Source organism: Nicotiana sylvestris, chromosome 6, assembly GCF_000393655.2.
Source record: "Nicotiana sylvestris chromosome 6, ASM39365v2, whole genome shotgun sequence".
Classification (NCBI taxonomy): Eukaryota; Viridiplantae; Streptophyta; class Magnoliopsida; order Solanales; family Solanaceae; genus Nicotiana; species Nicotiana sylvestris.
In genome coordinates, this window is record NC_091062.1 from 153493606 (window position 1) to 153513697 (window position 20092).

The 20092-nt window shown below is 36.0% G+C and overlaps 1 protein-coding gene across 1 annotated transcript; it reads right to left on the reverse strand.

Annotated features, from left to right (window-relative positions):
* Positions 1-1440: 1440 nt before the first annotated feature.
* On the reverse strand, positions 1441-19099 carry LOC104249123 (SWI/SNF complex subunit SWI3C). Its single transcript, XM_009805499.2, has 9 exons — positions 18910-19099; positions 18217-18744; positions 15456-15988; positions 14229-14592; positions 14065-14138; positions 11953-12089; positions 10883-10956; positions 10628-10812; positions 1441-2420 (listed from the first exon to the last, which is right to left on the reverse strand). The coding sequence occupies exons 1-9, from the start codon at positions 18926-18928 to the stop codon at positions 1962-1964; spliced, it is 2373 nt and encodes a 790-aa protein (XP_009803801.1). The 5' UTR covers positions 18929-19099; the 3' UTR covers positions 1441-1961.
* Positions 19100-20092: the final 993 nt, after the last annotated feature.

Here is a 20092-nt window from a genome sequence, read left to right on the forward strand (position 1 = left end):
AATTTTGTCAAAGGCACGAGAAAGAGCCTATTAGTATGGAAAGAACATCATGTACGTTAGTATCCAAAGAGCTCTATTAGTAGTGAACAATTCAAGTGAGAAGGCAAATCTTAAAGAATCAGATCATGACTTTTAGACAAAAACTTTACTGTTTGGTTACGTATTTCTTATTTAAGAATCATACTCGAAACTTTTGTCGTTGCTTAAAATCTTTTAAAACTAAAAACAAAAGGCAAATGCGATTAGGTAGACATTTTTCATCGTTAGTAAAAGTCAGAGAGCGTAAATTACAATTGCCGACATCAACCTTAATCATTAACGATGGGAAAATAACAAAATATAAAGAAACAAACAAAAAAGCTTGAAGAACCATAACAAAAGTACGTAATTGTGGACCCATTGTACAGTTAGTAGTCAACTAGTACGGACAAGAAGTTGACCGTGGATGGAAAATTTTATTTTGTGTCTCATACAACGGACACTTGTTGCATGAGATATTTTTTTGTCTCACAATTTTGTGGACCCACATTTTTTGTGGACCCAGAAGTGTAAGACTAGGGTCCACAAATTTGTAAGACAAAAAGGAGTAACTAATGTAAGTTGTGTGAGACACACAATAAAACTTCTCGTAGTAAAAATGTTATACTAACATGTAAGTATTAAATAAAAATCATTATATAGAGAAGCAAAATTGTCGAACCACAGAACTTGACATACTAGTAAACAATATATCCATTAATCTGCATCTTTTTAATCGTTCATTCCTCAAGACTTTTATCATGTATACTCTCTTCAAAATGTGAGGATTGAATTTTGATAGTTTATTTGACCCAGAACCGAGTATTTCGAAATCGCGACTTTGATCTCCAGTTGAAAGCTGAAAAATGCATTTGTGATCTGGTAAAAGGAGCCAAAAGAAATTTAACAACAGAAACAATTTCATTTCTCAACAACAAATTTACTCAATTCAACTTCTTACATATAACAATCCTAATAATCAAATTCAATTATGATATTTCGACTTTTTCATATATAACAGCATCACACAATTCACATTTTATTGGTGTCTAACCACACCACCCTAATTCATTACACATTTCATAATCTTATACAGGGTAGTCAGAAGAGTTCGATAACTTAACATTATAAGGTACAACTATACCTTCTCAATAATGAACGTTGTTATTGATGAAATTGAAATGTACCTTCCTCCCAAAATTCTCTAAAATCGTCCGCTAAACTGAATAGGCAACATATGAAAAGGTGCCATTTGGTTCTTTTTTTTTTTCCTGATGAAACAAACAAATCAGTGGAGAAAAGGCCAGAATTTGGTGGAAATGTTGGTGACTGCAGTAAGTGTTATCCCAGTTTTCAATCTGAGCAGTACTCAGTAACAACACGAGTAGAAATGTAGGTAAAGCAACTTAAAGTGGGACGAGATTATGTTTTGAAGCTCAGGTGCAGTTTAACCGCACTTAGTTAAATTACTCGGAAATTGGTTACAGAGCGATTACAAATCTAGGAATCGACACAACAATTTTGAACACAACTTCTATGATCACGAAAAGGCATGTACCTAAAGACTCCAGTTACCCTGTTTTCTCCATCTTCATTACCTGTACTACACAAAACTACATTTCTAGATCCCTAGTCTCATACTTTTGTTACCAAAAGAGTGTTATTTCACAGTAGAAACCAAAATATAGTACAAGTTGTTCCTACAAATAAGTTTAGCTGCATAAAGCAGCAACCAATGTGAGCACTCCTGCTTGGGTAATCAGGCCAGTGCACTGTCAGTCCGAGCTGCATCTTCAGTCGATTGGCTTCAATAATGTCTCAATCCGTCTGACAGAGCAATGCAACTGTAATTCATTTGTTCTCTCGCCCCAATAAATGAGGAAATGAAGAGAACCACCGATAAATAAATTGAAGCAAATCCAAAGCTTAACCACTCTCTTCACTCAACCCAAACCAGATTTTGTCCCAGATACAGGTCTAAGCATTGAATGACTGAGAGCAGGCTGGGAACTTGCTGGAGCATTAAACATACCGGGTGTTGAAGAGGACGGGTGTATCGCTGAGAGAGGCAGCCGAGGGCCAAATCCATACATCCCTTGTTGCGGCATAAATGACATGTGGGGATGCATTGGTTGGTTGTTTCCATATCCAGAAATAAAACTTTGTTGTAGAGGACCTGAAGCAACTTGTTGCCTAGTATTTCCTGTGTTACTGACCACTGGTGCCCCAGCACCAGACACACCTATTGGTCGGGATACTCGAACTGAACCAGGTTGAACTGTCATCATCCGAGCACGCTCTGCAGCAAAGCGTTGCCTTGTTCTCTCCAGTTGTTCACATTCTTTCATTAACAAGGTCTCCACCTCTGCGAACTGCTTCAGCTTCAGCTCTAACCTCTTTAACTGCATGAGGAAAGTAGTAGAGAAATCAAAATTGTTGCAACAAAAAGGTGAAGAGATCCTTAACCGAACATAGTTTGATGCAAACATAGAGATCCATAAAAGAAGCTCCCAGTTAGGACTTGAATTTTTCCTCTCTTTTTTTCAATAAGCGGACTAGTTGGGAGTTGAATAAAACAGTGTTAGTACCGTACTACCATCCCTTCCTTTCCAGTAAAGGACTGCTGGGAATAAAACTGACTCAAGATTGTGCATACATCGCATACAATAGACATGAAACAAAACAATGATAAAAATAGATTTAATATTAAACTTACGGTTAACAAATGGCAAATACTCAGTAACAGTAACAGTTTATGTCTCCAATGCTCCTTAATGGGGCAAACTTCATTGACTTATCATTTCATTTTCTCCTCCAGTCATTTCCATTTTGCACTCTTTTTGAATATTACCTTTTGCCATTTTTACTTTTGGGGCTGGAAGGAAAGCAGGTGAGAAATGACTTTTATTTAACTACTACTTTTTTTTTATGAAGAAGTGACTATTATTTAACTTACTATCGATGTCATGTTTATGGTTTCAAAAATATCAAGCAAACACAAGAAAAACTATAGTACTCGGGGCTTACTTGATCATAAATCCAAGGAGAACTTGAAATTTATCAACAATTTATGATACTGGCATCAAATTTTATCATCATAAGTTTAGAGTGCCCCACACTGTTTGAGAAAATGGATGTGGTTGAGAGAATGGGTTATCGTCTCCTCATATGGTCTTTGCACAATCCTCACCTCATAACCAAAACTTTAGAGGTTGAATTAGGCCCAAGATCTATTTCTTTATATAGTCTCAGAGCCAAACATATTTATATTTGTGGTTTACCCAATGTTGGCTTGATGTTATGCTGTTCACGCTCCAGATGTCCAACCCAAGCGTGCCATGAGGTGTTAGAAAATCCTACGTTCGTTGAGGGAATGGGTTGTTGTCTTCTTATATGGTCTCGATGAGTAGCCAAATGATCATTTTGTTCACACAAAAATATTATTTTCTTAACAAGTTCATATCTAGTAGAAAGCTAACTCCAGCATAGCATAAGTCCCCAAAAATACATTTATATAATCTACTGAAGATATAATTGATAAAACTAGCAAGAGAATCGAATAAAAGCTGGAACTATGGAAAAAAGGGTTTTAGGATAAGCAGACACATGCCCGGTAAATTTTGTCCCATATGAAGAATGAATATAAAGAGATGAGACCCCATTGTGGTGCCTACATGCAGATAATTCAGAAATCTAATTATCAATCTTCTAGAAAAGTGACATGTCAGATAAACATGTAGCAAATAGAATTAAAATAGGATAGTGAAATAGAAAATCGCTATGCAATAGGAAGATCCCTAATAGACTGAAAGACAAGTCCTACAAAAACTCGTGAAACCATCAATTTTATATGGGATCCGTTGGTCTTTAAGGCCCAATACATCCACAAGATGAATGTCATAGAAATGTGGATATTAAGATGGAACTATGGAAGTGGTCCAGCATAATTAGAAATGATCACATTCAACAGAAAGTACAAGTAACTGAAAGAAAATGGAGAAGGTCGCATAAAAAAGTCTGACCATGTCTATGCGGACCTTCTATGCACCAATAAGTCGGATATTATGATGATTGAAGGTGATAAAGAGAAATGAGGTAGACCTAAAATTACATGAAGGAAAGTTATCTCAAACGACCAAAATCCTCTTCTGATCAATGGAGTAACTAACAAAAAAGATAGAAAGAAAGTATCTGCATAAGCAATACAAGCAGTTGGGATTAGCTTAACGCTACGCGTATTACACTTGGCGTGGTATTAATGCAGGACGGTAAAGTGATTGCTTACGCGTCTCGGCAGTTAGTTGTAGTTACACTAGGTCCAGTCTTTATCATGAGTCCTTTCATTCTGAATCTCTTTATTCTGGTTAGACAACTGGTACGTCCACTTTATTAGCATTTTCATCTAGATACAAGTGTGAGAGTTAGAGAAATCCTCGCGAGATAAATTATTTAGTATCAGAATGGAATGTGCCTGAATAGAGTAGAATGAATAAAGATTCGTACAGTTGACCCCAACTAGTTCGGGATTAAGGCATAATTGATTGATCTTATCATCTACAGAAGGTATGTATGATGACGAAGTGAAGTTCATCCAGACCTCAAACCACAACTCTTCGGTTACATCCCGCAAACCCTAATTCTTCAGACCCAAAATCTTCCAACTTTTTTTTACCCAAGTGAATACCACCAACTACCGGCAAAAAATAAAAAAATAAAAAGAGAGCTTTAGCAGCAGTTCTTCAAGATATTCAACAGCACATTGTGGTTAAGTTTCAGCAAATAAGCCCATTCCATCTCAACTCAGAGATCTCGATGCCCGCCAGCAAACCCTAAATCTTCAGACCAAACTCTTCCAACTTTTTTGACCCAAGTAAATACCACCAACTACCAGCAAAAAAAAAAAAGAGCTTTGGCAGCAGTGTTTCACTAAGTTGCTTGGACACGGCACTTTCGGTGCCGTACCCGTGTCGACACGACACTGACACGGGTAAGGGTGTGGGATCTGCATCGGATCCGGTCAGACAAGATCGGGTGCGTTGACCAAAAATTTGGGAAAATTGATTTCCCCAAGTAAAGATTTGAAGAGATGGGAAACGAAATACCTTCAATTTCGCTGCTATGTAGTAATTTATACTAGTCCTTTTGTCTCCTTTGAAGCTTTTTGTCTTCAATCTTTGAGTTTCCATGCTACAGGTTTCTGAAATCAAGATCTGTGTTTCTTTTGATGGGTGGTGGACTACTGTACTGAGGCATATTGGGAAGGGCTCGAATGGGTGTGTTGTACTGGAAAAAACCAGAGACATGGAGAAGGTTTTGTTGGGGAAGATGATGAAGAACGGCGCAGAGAAGAACGACTGAAGAAGACGACTAAGGGACTAATTAGGATTTAGGAGTGACCAGTTTGTTAATTGATATAATTTATAATATTTTGCCACGTTAGTTATTGAGATAAACATTACAAATACTATGTTCAAAAGTTTTAAGTTTATAAAAATTAAACTTTTAATTGTACCAAAATAATTAGAGTTTTAATCAAAATAATAAATAATTATTTAATTGTAAATTAAGTTTTCTTTTTTAATGCTTCAAAGGCACACATTAACCTAATAATACAATATATAAATATTTTTTTCTCATAGAAAAGAGGATAATTTCTAAATTAATTATTAGCATATTAATTTTTTGACAAATTATGATCACGCGAAGCCCAGAAAAATTTATAAATTGGACATAATAAAATTAACCTTTTTGTTCTCCATTATATGCTATGTTGTGACACATATTGTAAGGGTAATTAATAAGACATTACGATATATTTAGTTCTCAAACAATCACATTAACTAATTAAACGTGTTAGACATTTATTTCATTTTATTAGTATAAGTTTTATATAACGAATTGCACAAAGTTTAATCACATATTTCTTCGGTACTACAACTTAACTTTATCCAGTTAACCATTAAGAAGACACTACGATATGTTTAGTTCTCAAACAATCACATTAACCAATCACACTAACCAATCAAACGTGTTAGACATTTATTTCATTTTATTAGTATAGGTTTTATATAACGAATTGCACAAAGTTTAATCACATATCTTCGGTACTACAACTTAATTTATCCGGTTAACCATTAATAAGACATTACGATATGTTTAGTTCTCAAACAATCACACTTACCAATCAAACGTGTTAGACATTTATTTCATTTTATTAGTATAAGTTTTATATAACGAATTACAAAAAGTTTAATCACATATCTTCGGTACTACAACTTAACTTTATCCCGTTAACCATTAATAAGACATTACGATATGTTTAGTTTTCAAACAATCACATTAACCAATCACACTAACTAATCAAACGTGTTATAGACATTTATTTCATTTTATTAGTATAAGTTTTATATAACAAATTACACAAAGTTTAATCACATATTTCTTCGGGACCACTACTTAACTTTATCCAGTTAACCATTAATAAGACATTACGATATGTTTAATTCTCAAACAATCACATTAACCAATCACACTAACCAATCAAACGTGTTAGACATTTATTTTAGTTTATTAGTATAAGTTATTATAAACGAATTACACAAAGTTTAATCACTTATCTTCGGTACTACAACTTAACTTTATCAAGTTAACCATTAATAAGACATTACGATATGTTTAGTTCTCAAACAATCACATTAACCAATCACACTAACCAATCAAACGTGTTAGACATTTATTTCATTTTATTAGTATAAGTTTTATATAACGAATTGCACAAAGTTTAATCACATATTTCTTCGGGACTACTACTTAACTTTATCCAATTAACCATTAATAAGACATTACGATATGTTTAGTTCTCAAACAATCACAATAGGGCTAAAATATAGTATATGTGTTAGTCTATATTAGTAATAAATTACATTAACATTAGTCTATTTAATAACATTGACTACTAAGGTATATATTGATCTATTATAAGTAAGAATTAAAAGGAATTGGTCACATCTTTTGCATTAAATGCTTCTGACCTCTGATTCCCCCCCCCCCCCCACACACACACACACACCATTGGATTTCCCCTAAAAGGTACAAAAGTGGCATTATAGCCATAAGGCTACTAATTCCTTTTAGAAGTCTTTTCTCACCAAACAAAGTCCCTCCAAAGCCAAACGCTACTGCCATTCCATTTTGCAGCATCTTCATCTTCTTCCTTACTATTTTCTTTAGCTCTTAAAAATGTCTTCTTCTACCTCCTCAACAGCAAATCAAAAGGGGAAAGGTTTGTTAAGACCAATAAAAAGTGCAGGCTCCGACTTTGACGATAAACCTCTTTGGAATCATGTCAAAGTTCTTTCACTTACTCCCAGTGGTGGTGGAAATAGAGTGTGGTCATGTAACTATTGTAACAAAAAAGTTACGGGATCATATTCTAAAGTCAAAGCTCATTTGTTAAAAATTTCTGGTCAAGGAGTTCAAATATGTAAAGACATAAGTAGAGAAGTTTGTGAAGCTTTGAAACAAGAACATGAAGAAGCTGAAAATAGAAAAGCATCTGTACAACTTGACGCGAGGAAAAAGTCAGATTACGTATCGCTTCCTGAAGGGTCAGATTTATCGCATTTTAAAAAAAGAAAAGGTTCAAACGTTGGAGCTCTAGAGAAGTCGTTAGGCATTGAGAATAGGAATATCGCCGACAAAATGGTAGCCCGCATGTTCTCCGCTTCAGGTTTATCTTTTAATTTTGCCAAGTCTCCTTATTTTAGAAAGTATTCCGAGTTTTTGGCAAAGACTTCTATACCGGGTTATGTTCCGCCAACGTACAATAGGTTAAGAACTACCCTTTTAACTCAAGAAAAAGCTCATATTGATAGAAAATTGCAACCTATTAAGGATGCATGGAAGAGAAAAGGGTTGTCTATTTGTTCCGATGGATGGTCGGATATTAAGAGGCGACCATTGGTAAACATAATGGCGGCTTCTAGTGGTGGTCCAATATTTTTAAAATCAATCAATTCAAGTGGTGTTGTGAAGGGTGGAGAATATATAGCTAATTTGTTCATTAAATCAATTGAGGAAGTTGGTGCAAGTAATGTTGTTCAAGTTATCACCGATAATGCAAGTAACATGAAGCTTGTCGGTTCTACGGTTGAGCAAACTTATCCACATATATTTTGGACACCATGTGTTGTTCATTGTTTGAACCTTGCCCTAAAAAGTATGTGCCAACCTAACGAAAAATCAACTCAATTTATAAATTGCAAATGGATTTTAGATTTGATTGGTGAAGTTAGTAGCTTGAAAAATTTTGTGTTGAATCATGATATGGCTCATGCTCTTTTTCAAAAGCATTCGGAGTTGTCTTTGTTGAAAGTTGTCGAAACACGATTTGCATCTCATGTTGTCATGACTAGTCGTGTTCATAAAGTAAAAGCATCTTTGGAAAGAATGGTAATGGATGATGATTGGAGAAACTATAAGGGAGACAAAGTGATTGAAGCTAAAACGCGTGAGATTAAATCTCTTGTAATGAATGACGAATGGTGGGATAAGATTGAGTACTTTTTAAAGTTTACCGAACCAATTGTGTCTATGCTTAGAAGTGCCGATCTTGATGCTCCAAAGTTGCATCTTGTTTATGATATGTGGGATACAATGATCGAAAAGATGAAAGCAATTATCTTTGAACAAGAGGGAAAGGATCTTATGTCGGGCAATCGGACTTTTTTGATACAATTCAAGACATTCTTGTTGCTAGGTGGAATAAGAGTAACACCCCTTTACATTCTATGGCACATTCTTTGGTACCAAAATACTACCATGAATCATGGCTTAGAGGGGAAGGCAATGGGGTTCGAAGGCTTGCTCCAAATGAGGATAGAGAGATTTCCTTAAATACAGTTAAATGCTTTCAAAGATACTTTAAAGATTCAAATGATCTAAAACAAGCATCTTTGGAGTATGGAGCATTCGCAAGTGGGAGTGGTTTCTTTAGTGAGCCTCATGTGGTTGAGGCTATGATGTATGAGGAGCCTCTATCTTGGTGGGCTAACCATGGTGTAAACGCTCCACTTTTGCAAAGCTTGGTGTACAAATTGCTTTCACAACCGGCTTCTTCTTCTTGTTGCGAAAGGAATTGGAGCACCTATTCATTGATCCATAGTATCAAAAGAAACAAGTTAGAGACTTCAAGAGCCAAAGATCTAGTTTTTGTGCACTACAATCTTCGCTTGCTTTCTCGTCAAAAAGAAAAATATACAAGTGGCCCAAGCAAGTATTGGGATGTGGGTATGTCTATAATCTATGTTTTCTTGAATTTATATTTCCTTTAGTATTTTTTTTATTTTTTAAATCATTTTTATTTTAATTTTGCTTTAGGCGGAGATCGTTTTGATGTTGATGAAGCCACCAATGATCTACTTGACTTATCAATAGATGAACCTCAACTAGAAGGAGTCATATTTGAAGAAGAGATTGAAGATGTGCAAGAAGTTGGTCTTGAAAATATTGAGGAAGAATGCTAATGTTATTGTTCAATTGTTAAAACTTAGTAGTTATCCTCTCCTATTTTTTGTTAGTTTATACTTTATATAGTTCAATGTTAATGTAACTTTATATGGGAAATGCTCGAATGGTGATTGTAATTGTAATTTATTTTTGCCTTTTTGGTGTTCATGCTTATTTTGATTGACTTAATGAGAATGGCTAACTCTTCATAATTTGTGACTTGTGAGGAAAATGCTAATTGCTAAATGATATTTGCATATTTTATTCTCTATGTTCATGTAGGCCATGTTCTTCTACAAAAGCAGTGAAAGACTAAAAGCCTAAAACGTATGTTTTCTATTTTTCTTTATCTTTATATATCTAACTCTTTTACTTATGTAATTATATGATATCTATTATGTTTTAATATACTTTGTGTAACTTGTAGGAGAATATGAGAATGGAAGAAAATCAAGAAATCGTGCCTACAACTTGAGAATAAAAAAGAAATCAACACTTTACAAGTTATAGGTACGTATTCCATAAAATCATAATTTAGAGATATTTTTATTTTTATTTTTAAATTATTTTTAGCCGGATCCCCGCATCCGTGTCGGTTCTAGGATCCGTATCCCCGAATCTTAAAATTTCCATCTCAAAGGATCCGACCTCTAGATCCGCACCCGTGTCGGACACCCGCACCCGTGTCAGAGCAACTTAGGTGCTTCAAGATATTCAATAGCCCATTGTTTGCTAAGTTTCAGCAAATAAGCCCATTCCATCTCAACTCAGAGATCTCAAATATTGCTACAGAAATGTTTTACCCTCCAATCATACAGCACATAACAGCCCCTCAGTAGAACTTTCAAGTACAGTGGGACACCATTGTAAGTATGTAGTGCACCTACAAGGCCATCATAATTGGAAAAACCCAAACGCCTAAAAGTAAAATATGGCAATAAAGAGCACACCCAAAGCAAAACGGGAAAGAAAGAGGATGAAATGGACTCAACAGGATATCAAATAATAGCTAATGATATGTGGAAAATTCCAATGGATTACCGATTGGATATACGCAAAGAGTTTGGAGCTAAGTCCAAAAACTATAATTTCAACAAATTACCTGATGGTTGACTATGTTTGCAGATAACCGTTGAATCTCACGTTCTTCATGGTCAGCAAAAAGCTTTGCCTTTATAGCTGCAGCTGCAAGACCAACTTTAGCAGCAGCTCTTACTCTTTCAGTGGATACTGCAGCACCTCCAGCATCGTGTTGACCCCATGGACCTTGTCCTCCCGGCTTTTCATCTGAGAAGTTTATATTAGAGAATTATTGGAAGGATGACTTAAGAATAGTACTAGTTCAATTTATAGCCACCTTTTAGCTGATAAGAATTTCCAACATCTCCACGAGGACTTCCATCCTTTCCATGAATTCTTCCTACACTGATCCTGCATGTATGGAAGCAAGTACATATCTTTAGATCAGTAGGCCCGTTAGAAATGTTTCATCCATCACCTTCCATAAGAAACTTAATACTTCTGGTATTACCAGCTGCTGAATGCAACAAAATGCATGAAGTCAAACATCTCTAATTTTTTTCTAATAATATTTGCACTAGAAAAAGCTGCTTACCCTATGTTAAACCTAAATCTATATTTTGTTGTTGGCTATAGTGGAGTCTGCCTTTGCTGTCTATTTGAGAAAGTGAAAAGCCAAAATGGATCTCTATAGATGGACCAGCAAGATTTTTAGACTTAGATGCTCCCAAAGCACAGGGTTGTGCAAACAACATAGATGACTAAAAGGGAAAGAACAATTTAAAAAGGTGAAATACGAGATTTTGGTGAAGCACAAATTACCAAATGCAGAAGGTAGAATGAGGAGAAACACTTAGGCAGTTGGAAAGAAAGAAGTAAAGCATTGTGGGGATGTTCCTAATGGGTCTCTGACTTCAGGCATCAGCCAGATGGGGATGGCAGGTGTCCAGTTTGCTGGCCAAAGACGTGGATGGAGAGTCATGCATTCAAGTTCCAGTTTAACATATACAGCCAAAAATAGACTGTTCCACGTGTTTTGCTGTCTCTAAGAAGTTTACGCTGTAGTACATACTTATATATTTTGGTTTCTCTCCAGGTCACGACTCAGATACTTATAAAATGCAATATTTTAAATTATTTTGAGCAAGAAAAGAACCAAATAAAGTAAACTGCAGAAATACCACAAAAGAATTCATTAATAACTATTGAGACAATGCTTGTGGCATACAAATGGGGTCAATAATGGTAACAAAAGCAACTAAAATAGAGAAAACTTTTCGAAATTCTGCATCACAGAAAATGCCCAAAATTCATATCAACAATCACAAGTAACGTGCTAAATAAACTAGCATACAGAAAAGAATATGAATACAGAGTTGATGAAGAAATAACAGTAGAAATACACACCCGTTATCAGCTGTAGATCCATCTATCTGAGTCATGTTCCGTGATGTTAAAGTATCATCCTTAGATAATGCTGCCAAAGAAGTATGGGCACATGCTGCAGCAACTCTCGGTCCCACAGCAGATGCCAAAAAAGCAACCTACAGACAGTAGAGAGAGCTAAATTTTTTCTTCTCCTTATTTCTACCTTATATAAGAAGTCATATGCACTCTCAACTGTATATCATAAACGGTATGGCATAGTCAAAGTAAATGTACTCCAGACATCTGCTTAATAAAGCACATTTAGCCAAAATTTCTAATATGTAACAAGCTAGAGGCGAGATTAGGGAGAGGAGAGTAAGCATAAAAGCAAAAATGTAGAGATTAGGCAGCCCAGCAACTGGATAAATACTTTTCTAGTTTCTTTTGGTTCTTACAATATCCAGATTGGGTTATAGGCTATAGCCTCCCCTTGGTTCTGACAGGGTTTGTGTCATCTTTTTTCCTCTTTTTGGTCACACTGATAATAGGCAATTTCCACACCATCAACTAGTGGAGAAGGACTCAGATAGGGACGTACACTTTAAGAGAATCAAGACACTAACCTCCTCAAACTGGACAAAATCTCATATTCTAATAGAACTTGAACCTAAGAGCAGGTAGATCCAGGCCCAGGGCCTCAATCTTGACAGTTCTGCTAAGGTCTTCCCTTGTTTAATTAATTAATTCTACAAAGCCATGTTGCATACGCAGCATGGAGCAGAAGTGAAAAGGTATTGTGTAATGATTTGGGATCTGATAAATCATTCCAGCATTTTAAAACGAAATGGTAAATAGATTGCAGTAGAGACTAGAGAGAAAATCAAATATGAATTTTGATTTTAAAAATACAAAATAAAGGCTGGAATAGACCAGAAGACCATACTAATTACTAACTGGATCTGATCTGCAGATAATATCATTAATTTCTGGAAAGAAAAGGAATATCACTAGGCAAGTTATTTTATCAAATTCTGAATCTTCTTTCTTAGAAGCATCATTATGAATTTCTACGTGTTTCACTGCTTTAACATTTTTACCATCATGAAAGATCTTTTCAAGAAACCATCTCACATGGAAGATTTCCATAATGTTTCTCATATATTGTTTTTTTTTTTTTACTGTTAATCTTTCTCATATATAGTTCGTCTGCTAACTCCCACTTTGACGACCATCTAACCATAAGGGGACAATGGAATCCTTCTGCAAGTTACAGAAAAAAGGATGGCACAGTTCTCTACCAACTTACCTCAATGAAATAACTGATGCGAAAAGGCATGCGTTGAAATGGTACTAAGAGCCCCTTTTTTTTAACAGATTAAAAGTAACTAATTAACTAGTAAGTATGAAAAGTACTTTTAAATGTTGAAGCTAATATTATAAATAACTTCAGGATTCTTTGCATTTGGATAGAAGTACCAAAACTGATAATAAGCAGTTGGTTTTTTCGGTAAAAAGCGCTAATAAGCACTTTGTCTTTGGTAAAAAGAAAGAAATGTTCTTAAAGCTATTTACAAAAAAAATAAAATAAAAATATCTCTCATGGAAAAGGACAAATGGCGAAAATGAATTGGAGAGGGAGTAAGGGGGTTTTGTTTTCGGAAGGGTATTTCAGGGATTACAAAAACAATAGAGATAAAACAGCAAAATATTTTGTAAAAACAAAAGCGCTTATAAGCTGAAAGCTATAAGATGGGGGTCACCCACCTATCACTTAATCATAAGTACTTGGCTTATAGGCACTTTTGGCGTTTACCAAACAAGTAAAAAAGTCAAAAAGCGCTTACAAGCTCGTTTAACCTTTTAATAAGCTTACCCAAACACCCTCTAAAGCTCTCATGGATATGCATTGTCCTCCACAATTTCACACAGAGAGATTCGAAAGGAGGATAATAGAAGAGAAACAAAAGATAAAGAACCATTGACATATTCGCGTTCTTAACAGAAGGCATGCCTTTCCCCACCCACAAAAAGAAGGCAGCATTCCTCAAGAATCAACAGATAACGTTGCAGAAACTAGAAACTAAAGTCTCTTCATATGAAAAAGAGGAATACACATTTCATAACAGCATGTTCACAACAACAAAGTCTTACCAGGGACATTACTGGATTTCCACAGTTTTCAAAAGGAAATTTGGTATCAGAATCAAGGTTTTCAGTGCTTGGTCCTGCATCATAAACGGATAAACGACGAGAATATTAGAGCTTCAGTGTTGTGATCATACGAAAAAGGAAATGATAAAAGTCCACTGTCTCACCTGCAAGATTCCCGTTCAAATTTGAATAAGATTTGTTACGATCTTCACCCGCAAAAGAACTTGAGGGACCAGATGCACCTGGAAGTTCAATATTTTCCAATGGGGCACCATCCACAGGCAGGCGGACAAAATGAAGGATGCACTGTGCCTTTGACTTGGTGCCAACATGTTCTGCAATTTGATTCCAGTTTTCATTGTAGAGTTGCATTCCCTCGAGAAGCAATAGCGTTTCCTGGTCAGTCCAAGTATCTCCATCTAGATCTCCATAATCTTTCATAGAGCTTATTTTGACAAAATCCAAGCTAGAGTGACCAGTGACAAATCCACCCTCGTGGAAGCAATCCAAACACAATAGAATATCAATCTGTCAAAGAAAATGCAAGTCAGCTTTGAATGCATCCACTCAAAAATATTCATCCAAAGTCATTTAATTGCATGCCTATGTGCCAAATGAAAGGCAAACTTTTTTAGTTGCACATAATATCTGCTCCAAATAATGTTGCAGAGAAAAAAATTCATAATCTCAGATATCCTTTTTTGCTAGCAAGAAAGGTTCTTAGACTATTGCTTTTCCCTTCTTTTTGTTAACCTTCGGCAACCTCTTTTCTGAAACACTGGTAACCCCTACAGCATTCTGAGTTACCTGTTCAATGATGACAATCTAGAAAGGATGCTGGATTTCAACACAGTATCCACCAATTAATATTTGGCCGACTGCTATACAAAGAAATAGATTAAGCATAAGCACATGTATAGCTGCCATGCTGCTTTTTATATGAAACTAAAATCAAACAGTCCAAGTTCATATCAACCGGAGCAGGTTCATATTGGTTAGCCTAATTCATCGATGGGAAGCTAAATACAGGGTAAGTTTTGCTTTTGTCTGGAAATCAAGTAAAGGCATCAAAGAACTTCGAATTGGAAATTTACCACACTCTCTCTCCCCACTGTTTGACCTCGGTTTAACTTCGGGAGGCACGGAGAGGAGAAAAATTAAGATCAGTGTACTCTAATATGCTGCAATTTCCCACATTAGGAAGCGAAGTATTTATTAACCAAATACTTAAGTTATATGAAGTAGAAGGATGATCCAAGAGCTATGGATATTTAGAGGAGAATAAGTGTCTTCGAAACGGCAAAAACATTTGAGGGAAAAAACAGCTATAGTGGTAACAACATTTAAGAAAATAACAAGTACAAGCAAAGACAACAGTATGTGTGATATACCTCTTTCTGTGACTGATAGTACGACAGTGAAACAGGCCGAGAACAACAATTGCATCGTAGTTCAGACAACATTTCTCGGATTGAGTTGTCAAAGTCGGAGTCATCATCAAAATCACGCACAAGTTCAGGATAAACGTCTCTCGCCTTGAGACAACATTTAGGCTTGTCAAACTGGACTAAGCTGTCAATAGACTTCAAACCAGCCACTGGAACACAGAGATCACTGTTTGAGTCCTCATACAATGTGACATCTTTTAGGGCCTCCGCTTTAGGAGGAACAGCACAGTAGTTGATGATCCCCCAATGATCAAGAAACCTTGCAATTCGAGTTACATCATCAGCACTAACACCAGCTACAATCCCATGGCAATCAGCAACTGACAAGTGCTTTTCAGGCAACTCCATATACTTTGCAACTATACAATTTCTGCATTCCATGTATTTTTCTGGCGTATGTTCAGCTGACTTTCCAGAGAAAAAATGTGGCACCACTTGTCTTTCCAATCTGTGCACTGTATTAGGTGAAAACCAATCTGCTTGCAGAAGAAGGAATACAAAGGTTCAAATTAGACAGAGATCTGAGAGCAAAAACAACAATACATACAGAAGATTAAAGTACACAGATCTCAACAAGTAAGAAAAAACAAAAATACATAGAAGACATAACAGTACAAAGATCTCAAGCACTAACTGACCTACAAATGGAGACCGTGAACAACACAGACAATGACATTGATTTCAAGAACAAATCGATAGGTGGTCTAAAAGGTACAGCAATGGAGCATTAAGCTGCTAATCTGGTCTCAAAAGTGAAAGAGAATATAATCCAGATACAAATCCAAGAATGCTACTGTATACCAGAAATATACTGCAGGTATGCTTGTATCCAGAAACACTCTGTATTGTGCTCCAGTCAAATGCACCATAAATGCCAAACATAGCATTTCCTGGTAATTTTCTTACATCAAAGAAATCCCATGTGGGCTTCTGCCTCAATCCGATTGGTGCATAGGTTAGACTCCGAGGAGTATAGGCCCCGACCCCTAGCTCGCCCCAACTTAAAAACCAGGCTTTGTCTGAGGCAGAGTTCAAACCCCGTGACGTGTGCCTTACCCACACATCATCCTGACCACTGAACCAAAGCCCTGAAGACAATTTCCAGGTGATTTCCATGAGATTTCAAGAATTTGAATTCCCAAATCATGATTTCCGTTGTACCTCAGTGTTGTCAAAGGCACGCTTAAGCCCTAAAGCGAGGCGCAAAACATGTTGAGCGCTTTGGGTTGCTTAGCGGGTGCTTCAGTGTCGTCATCAAGGCTCTAAGACATACTTTTCCTTGCCAATGAGCATAATCCTGAAGATGCGACACTGAACAATTGATATTTCACTTTATTGTAAATTTTTTTAATTTTTTTAATTTCTTTGTCCATATATTTGTTGTTCATACTTATAATTATTAGTCTTGGACTACACATACATATTTGTATTTTTTTCACCATTTGTGCCTTTCTTCATTAAAGTCCATGCTTTATTTCCGCTTTGCGCTTAAAGCTCCAATGGACCTTAGAGCTCTTTTAGCACTTTTCGCCTTTGATAACACTGGTGTACCTAACTAAGGGACAACCTTCTTATTCTCTGACTGATTCGCCTTGCAGTGTAGACAAATTTGTCAAAGACTGCTGAAATTTAAAAAAAAAAAAAAAAAAAAATTCTCAAGGCAAACTATTTCTATAGCATACTGGTACCTGCCACTCCCTTCATGGAAAAAAATCTAGGCAATTCAAGATGGCTATTATTTTAACACTGTAAGAACGCATAATATTAATTTGGTAAAGCCCATGCAAAATTTTGACAATGGTAGAAAATGGCACATGCCAAGCATAGGTTTTAAGTAAATAAATTAACTCTTGTACTCCACAGTCCACACATGCAAATCTTGTCTTTAGTTCAGTAAATTTCCTCTAGCATCTATTTGACAAGTATGCACAAACATTATACTTGGACATTAAAGTACAGAGGAGGATCCAAGTTCTTGTTTTTTTCCGACTCTCATGGTAAGATTGGAAGGTTAATGAAACCATAGTGTACTAAATATCCCAAATCTTGCAAGGAGAAAGCCAAGCTATAAATGATATTTAGTTGGACGGAAGACAAACTTTTCCACCATGTAGTACCTGATAAATTTGTATTCCTCTATTTTGCTTAGCTAATAACGGAAACAAACTTATATTCTTCTTGTGAGATATCACATACATTGACCTATCAAAATATGATATAAGATCCACTCCTCCTGGTGAAGAACCTTACCAAAGTGACGTGGTTTGGTGGTTTTATTCGTTTATAATCTTCAAACAATAAGGGCAGCAATACTCAAAAGAAAGTGAAAGGGAATTCATATAATCACAACAAGTCTCTATATCAAGCGTCTTTCAGGGTCCTAGTGCCAGCACACAGTGTGATTTGACAGGTGAGCATTATACTACGGTAATAAAATGCTCCATCTCCTAAAGTTTAGCAAATTAGGAAGTTATTAAAATCCAATTGTCACAATTGTCCATGGGGAAATGCAACTCACTTTTTTCCAAAATTAGTTAAGTCCTGACAGAATTAACTCTAACTTATAGTCTATCCTTTCTTGTTCAAAATCAGTATTCACCAGCAAAAAAGTATTTTGGTACTTAAAAGTGCACGTAAAGGTTCCAGCTAGTAATGAAATGATATAAAGAAAAATATCTTCACAAGCACATTGTATGATGATTACCTGCGTGCATTGGCACAACATGAATTCGACTTGCACTGCCATAATGCTTAACCACACCACGACCCTGCAATATCTGCGGAGGACTGATCACATACGAACCACTCCCACTGCCTTCTCCTCTTTCCTCAGTCAACAAGGCAGGAGTATCTGCAGGCACAGCTGAAAGCGCCTGAAGCTGCCCATACGACATATTCTCCAACACCACCCCATTCTGCCTACTCTCTCCACACTGCCCAGCCTTCTCAGTCGCTACAATATTCAGGACGGACGAATGAGGCCGCGTAACAGTACGTCTCACTACTAAAGGGAACTCACTAATTCGGTTCCCAGCTTCTGATACCAATTCAACTGAGTAATTACTCCGATCCACTGAATTGCTAGGGTTTCGGTGGTCGTCATCTTCAATTTCCTGCTGGTCAATGTCTTCCTCGTCATCTTCTTCTTCAAACACGTCATCATCTTGTTGGGCCTTGGCCTTCCTTGAAATTAAAGGCTCCCGCTTCCGCTTCCTCCATCTATTCCTCGTCTCTAAAAAATTAACAACTAATTACTAGTCAATTTGTAACACTCGGATCCGTTAAATAACTAATTATAGTACATAAATCAACCATTTTCAAATCAAATTTATAAAATGCTTTAAAATAAAAACTAAAATTAGAGAAATTTAAAAGAAATGGGGGTTTATGTGAGCACCTGAGGAGGAAGCAGGCATTGCTGAGAATTTGGGGGGTTTGGGTCCTGAGAAATTGGGGTTTAAAGGGAGAGAATTGTGGGGTCTGAGATTGGTTGTTGTTTTTGGAGAGAGAAAATTGGGGGAAAAGGGATTCTTCTCTGCTGCCTTCGGATGATAATTTTGTGAGCTCTTTTTGGAATTTCGCAGCTGGGTTTCCACAAAAATTAGGCAATATCTTTGCTGTGTGAATTCACGCGCTTCATTCAGAGACTGAAGGAAAAAGATGTACGCGCCGAGAGTAACGTAAAGGTCATTGTTTTTCCTTTTTTTTTTTTTTCCTTTTTCGATGATTGATAACCAAATAGACACCCGTATTTGTATGTAATTCTGTTTCGACCCTCAGAAAAGAGACAAACGAGTATATTTTCTCCCTCGTGATTTTTCATGTGTCATCTAAATATAAAATTTTGTTATAAAATAAAGATAAATATAATAATATTCAACAAGCAATAAAAACAAGATATAGAAGGGAGAATGATTTTGTTATTTCTCTTCTTGGTGTGTTTTTCATAGGGTCAAAAGTTCCTTATTTATAAAGGTACAGATACATTCAAAGGTTATAAGTTAATGTACTTCTTAATTGAGTACATGAATATAAAATATGTTAAATGGACAGGCAATTGCATTCATCTCAATTAGATGCATTCGTCTCATTTATAACACTCATTCTTGGATGTCCATTTAAAAGGTAATGCGCCTCGTTACAACATTACTAGAAAAAATCTTGTGAGAAAAAGCCTAATGAAGTAAAAAAGAGTTCACACATCTTGTAATACACATTGAGTGTTGCCTCATTAAAAGCCTTACAGAAAAACTCAATTGGGACAAAACCTTGGTTAAGGGAAAAAAAGTATAGCGCGTATTATACTTTCCGTGATGAAAACTTTGTTTGATATCTCGAAGACGATGCATTTCAATTTTATGTCTCGGCTTCTCAAATGCTAATATTGGCAATGCCTTAGTGAATAAATCTGTCAGATTATCACTTGGAACGAATTTGTTGAACATCTATCTAACCATTTTGTTGAAGATCATGCGTAAAAATAAACTTTGGTGAAATGTGTTTTGTATTGTCTCCTTTGATATATCCTCCTTTTAGTTGAGCTATGCAAGCAGCATTATCTTCATACAATATTATTAGAA

What these genes read in the sequence shown, in the direction of transcription:
- LOC104249123 (XM_009805499.2), bottom strand. An exon ending in TGTTGTGCCAATGCACGCAG is followed by an intron (nt 15,989 to 18,216) that starts GTAATCATCATA and finishes TTCTGCAAGCAG; the next exon opens with ATTGGTTTTCACCTAATACA. An exon ending in GGATCTACAGCTGATAACGG is followed by an intron (nt 10,957 to 11,952) that starts GTGTGTATTTCT and finishes CCATACATGCAG; the next exon opens with GATCAGTGTAGGAAGAATTC.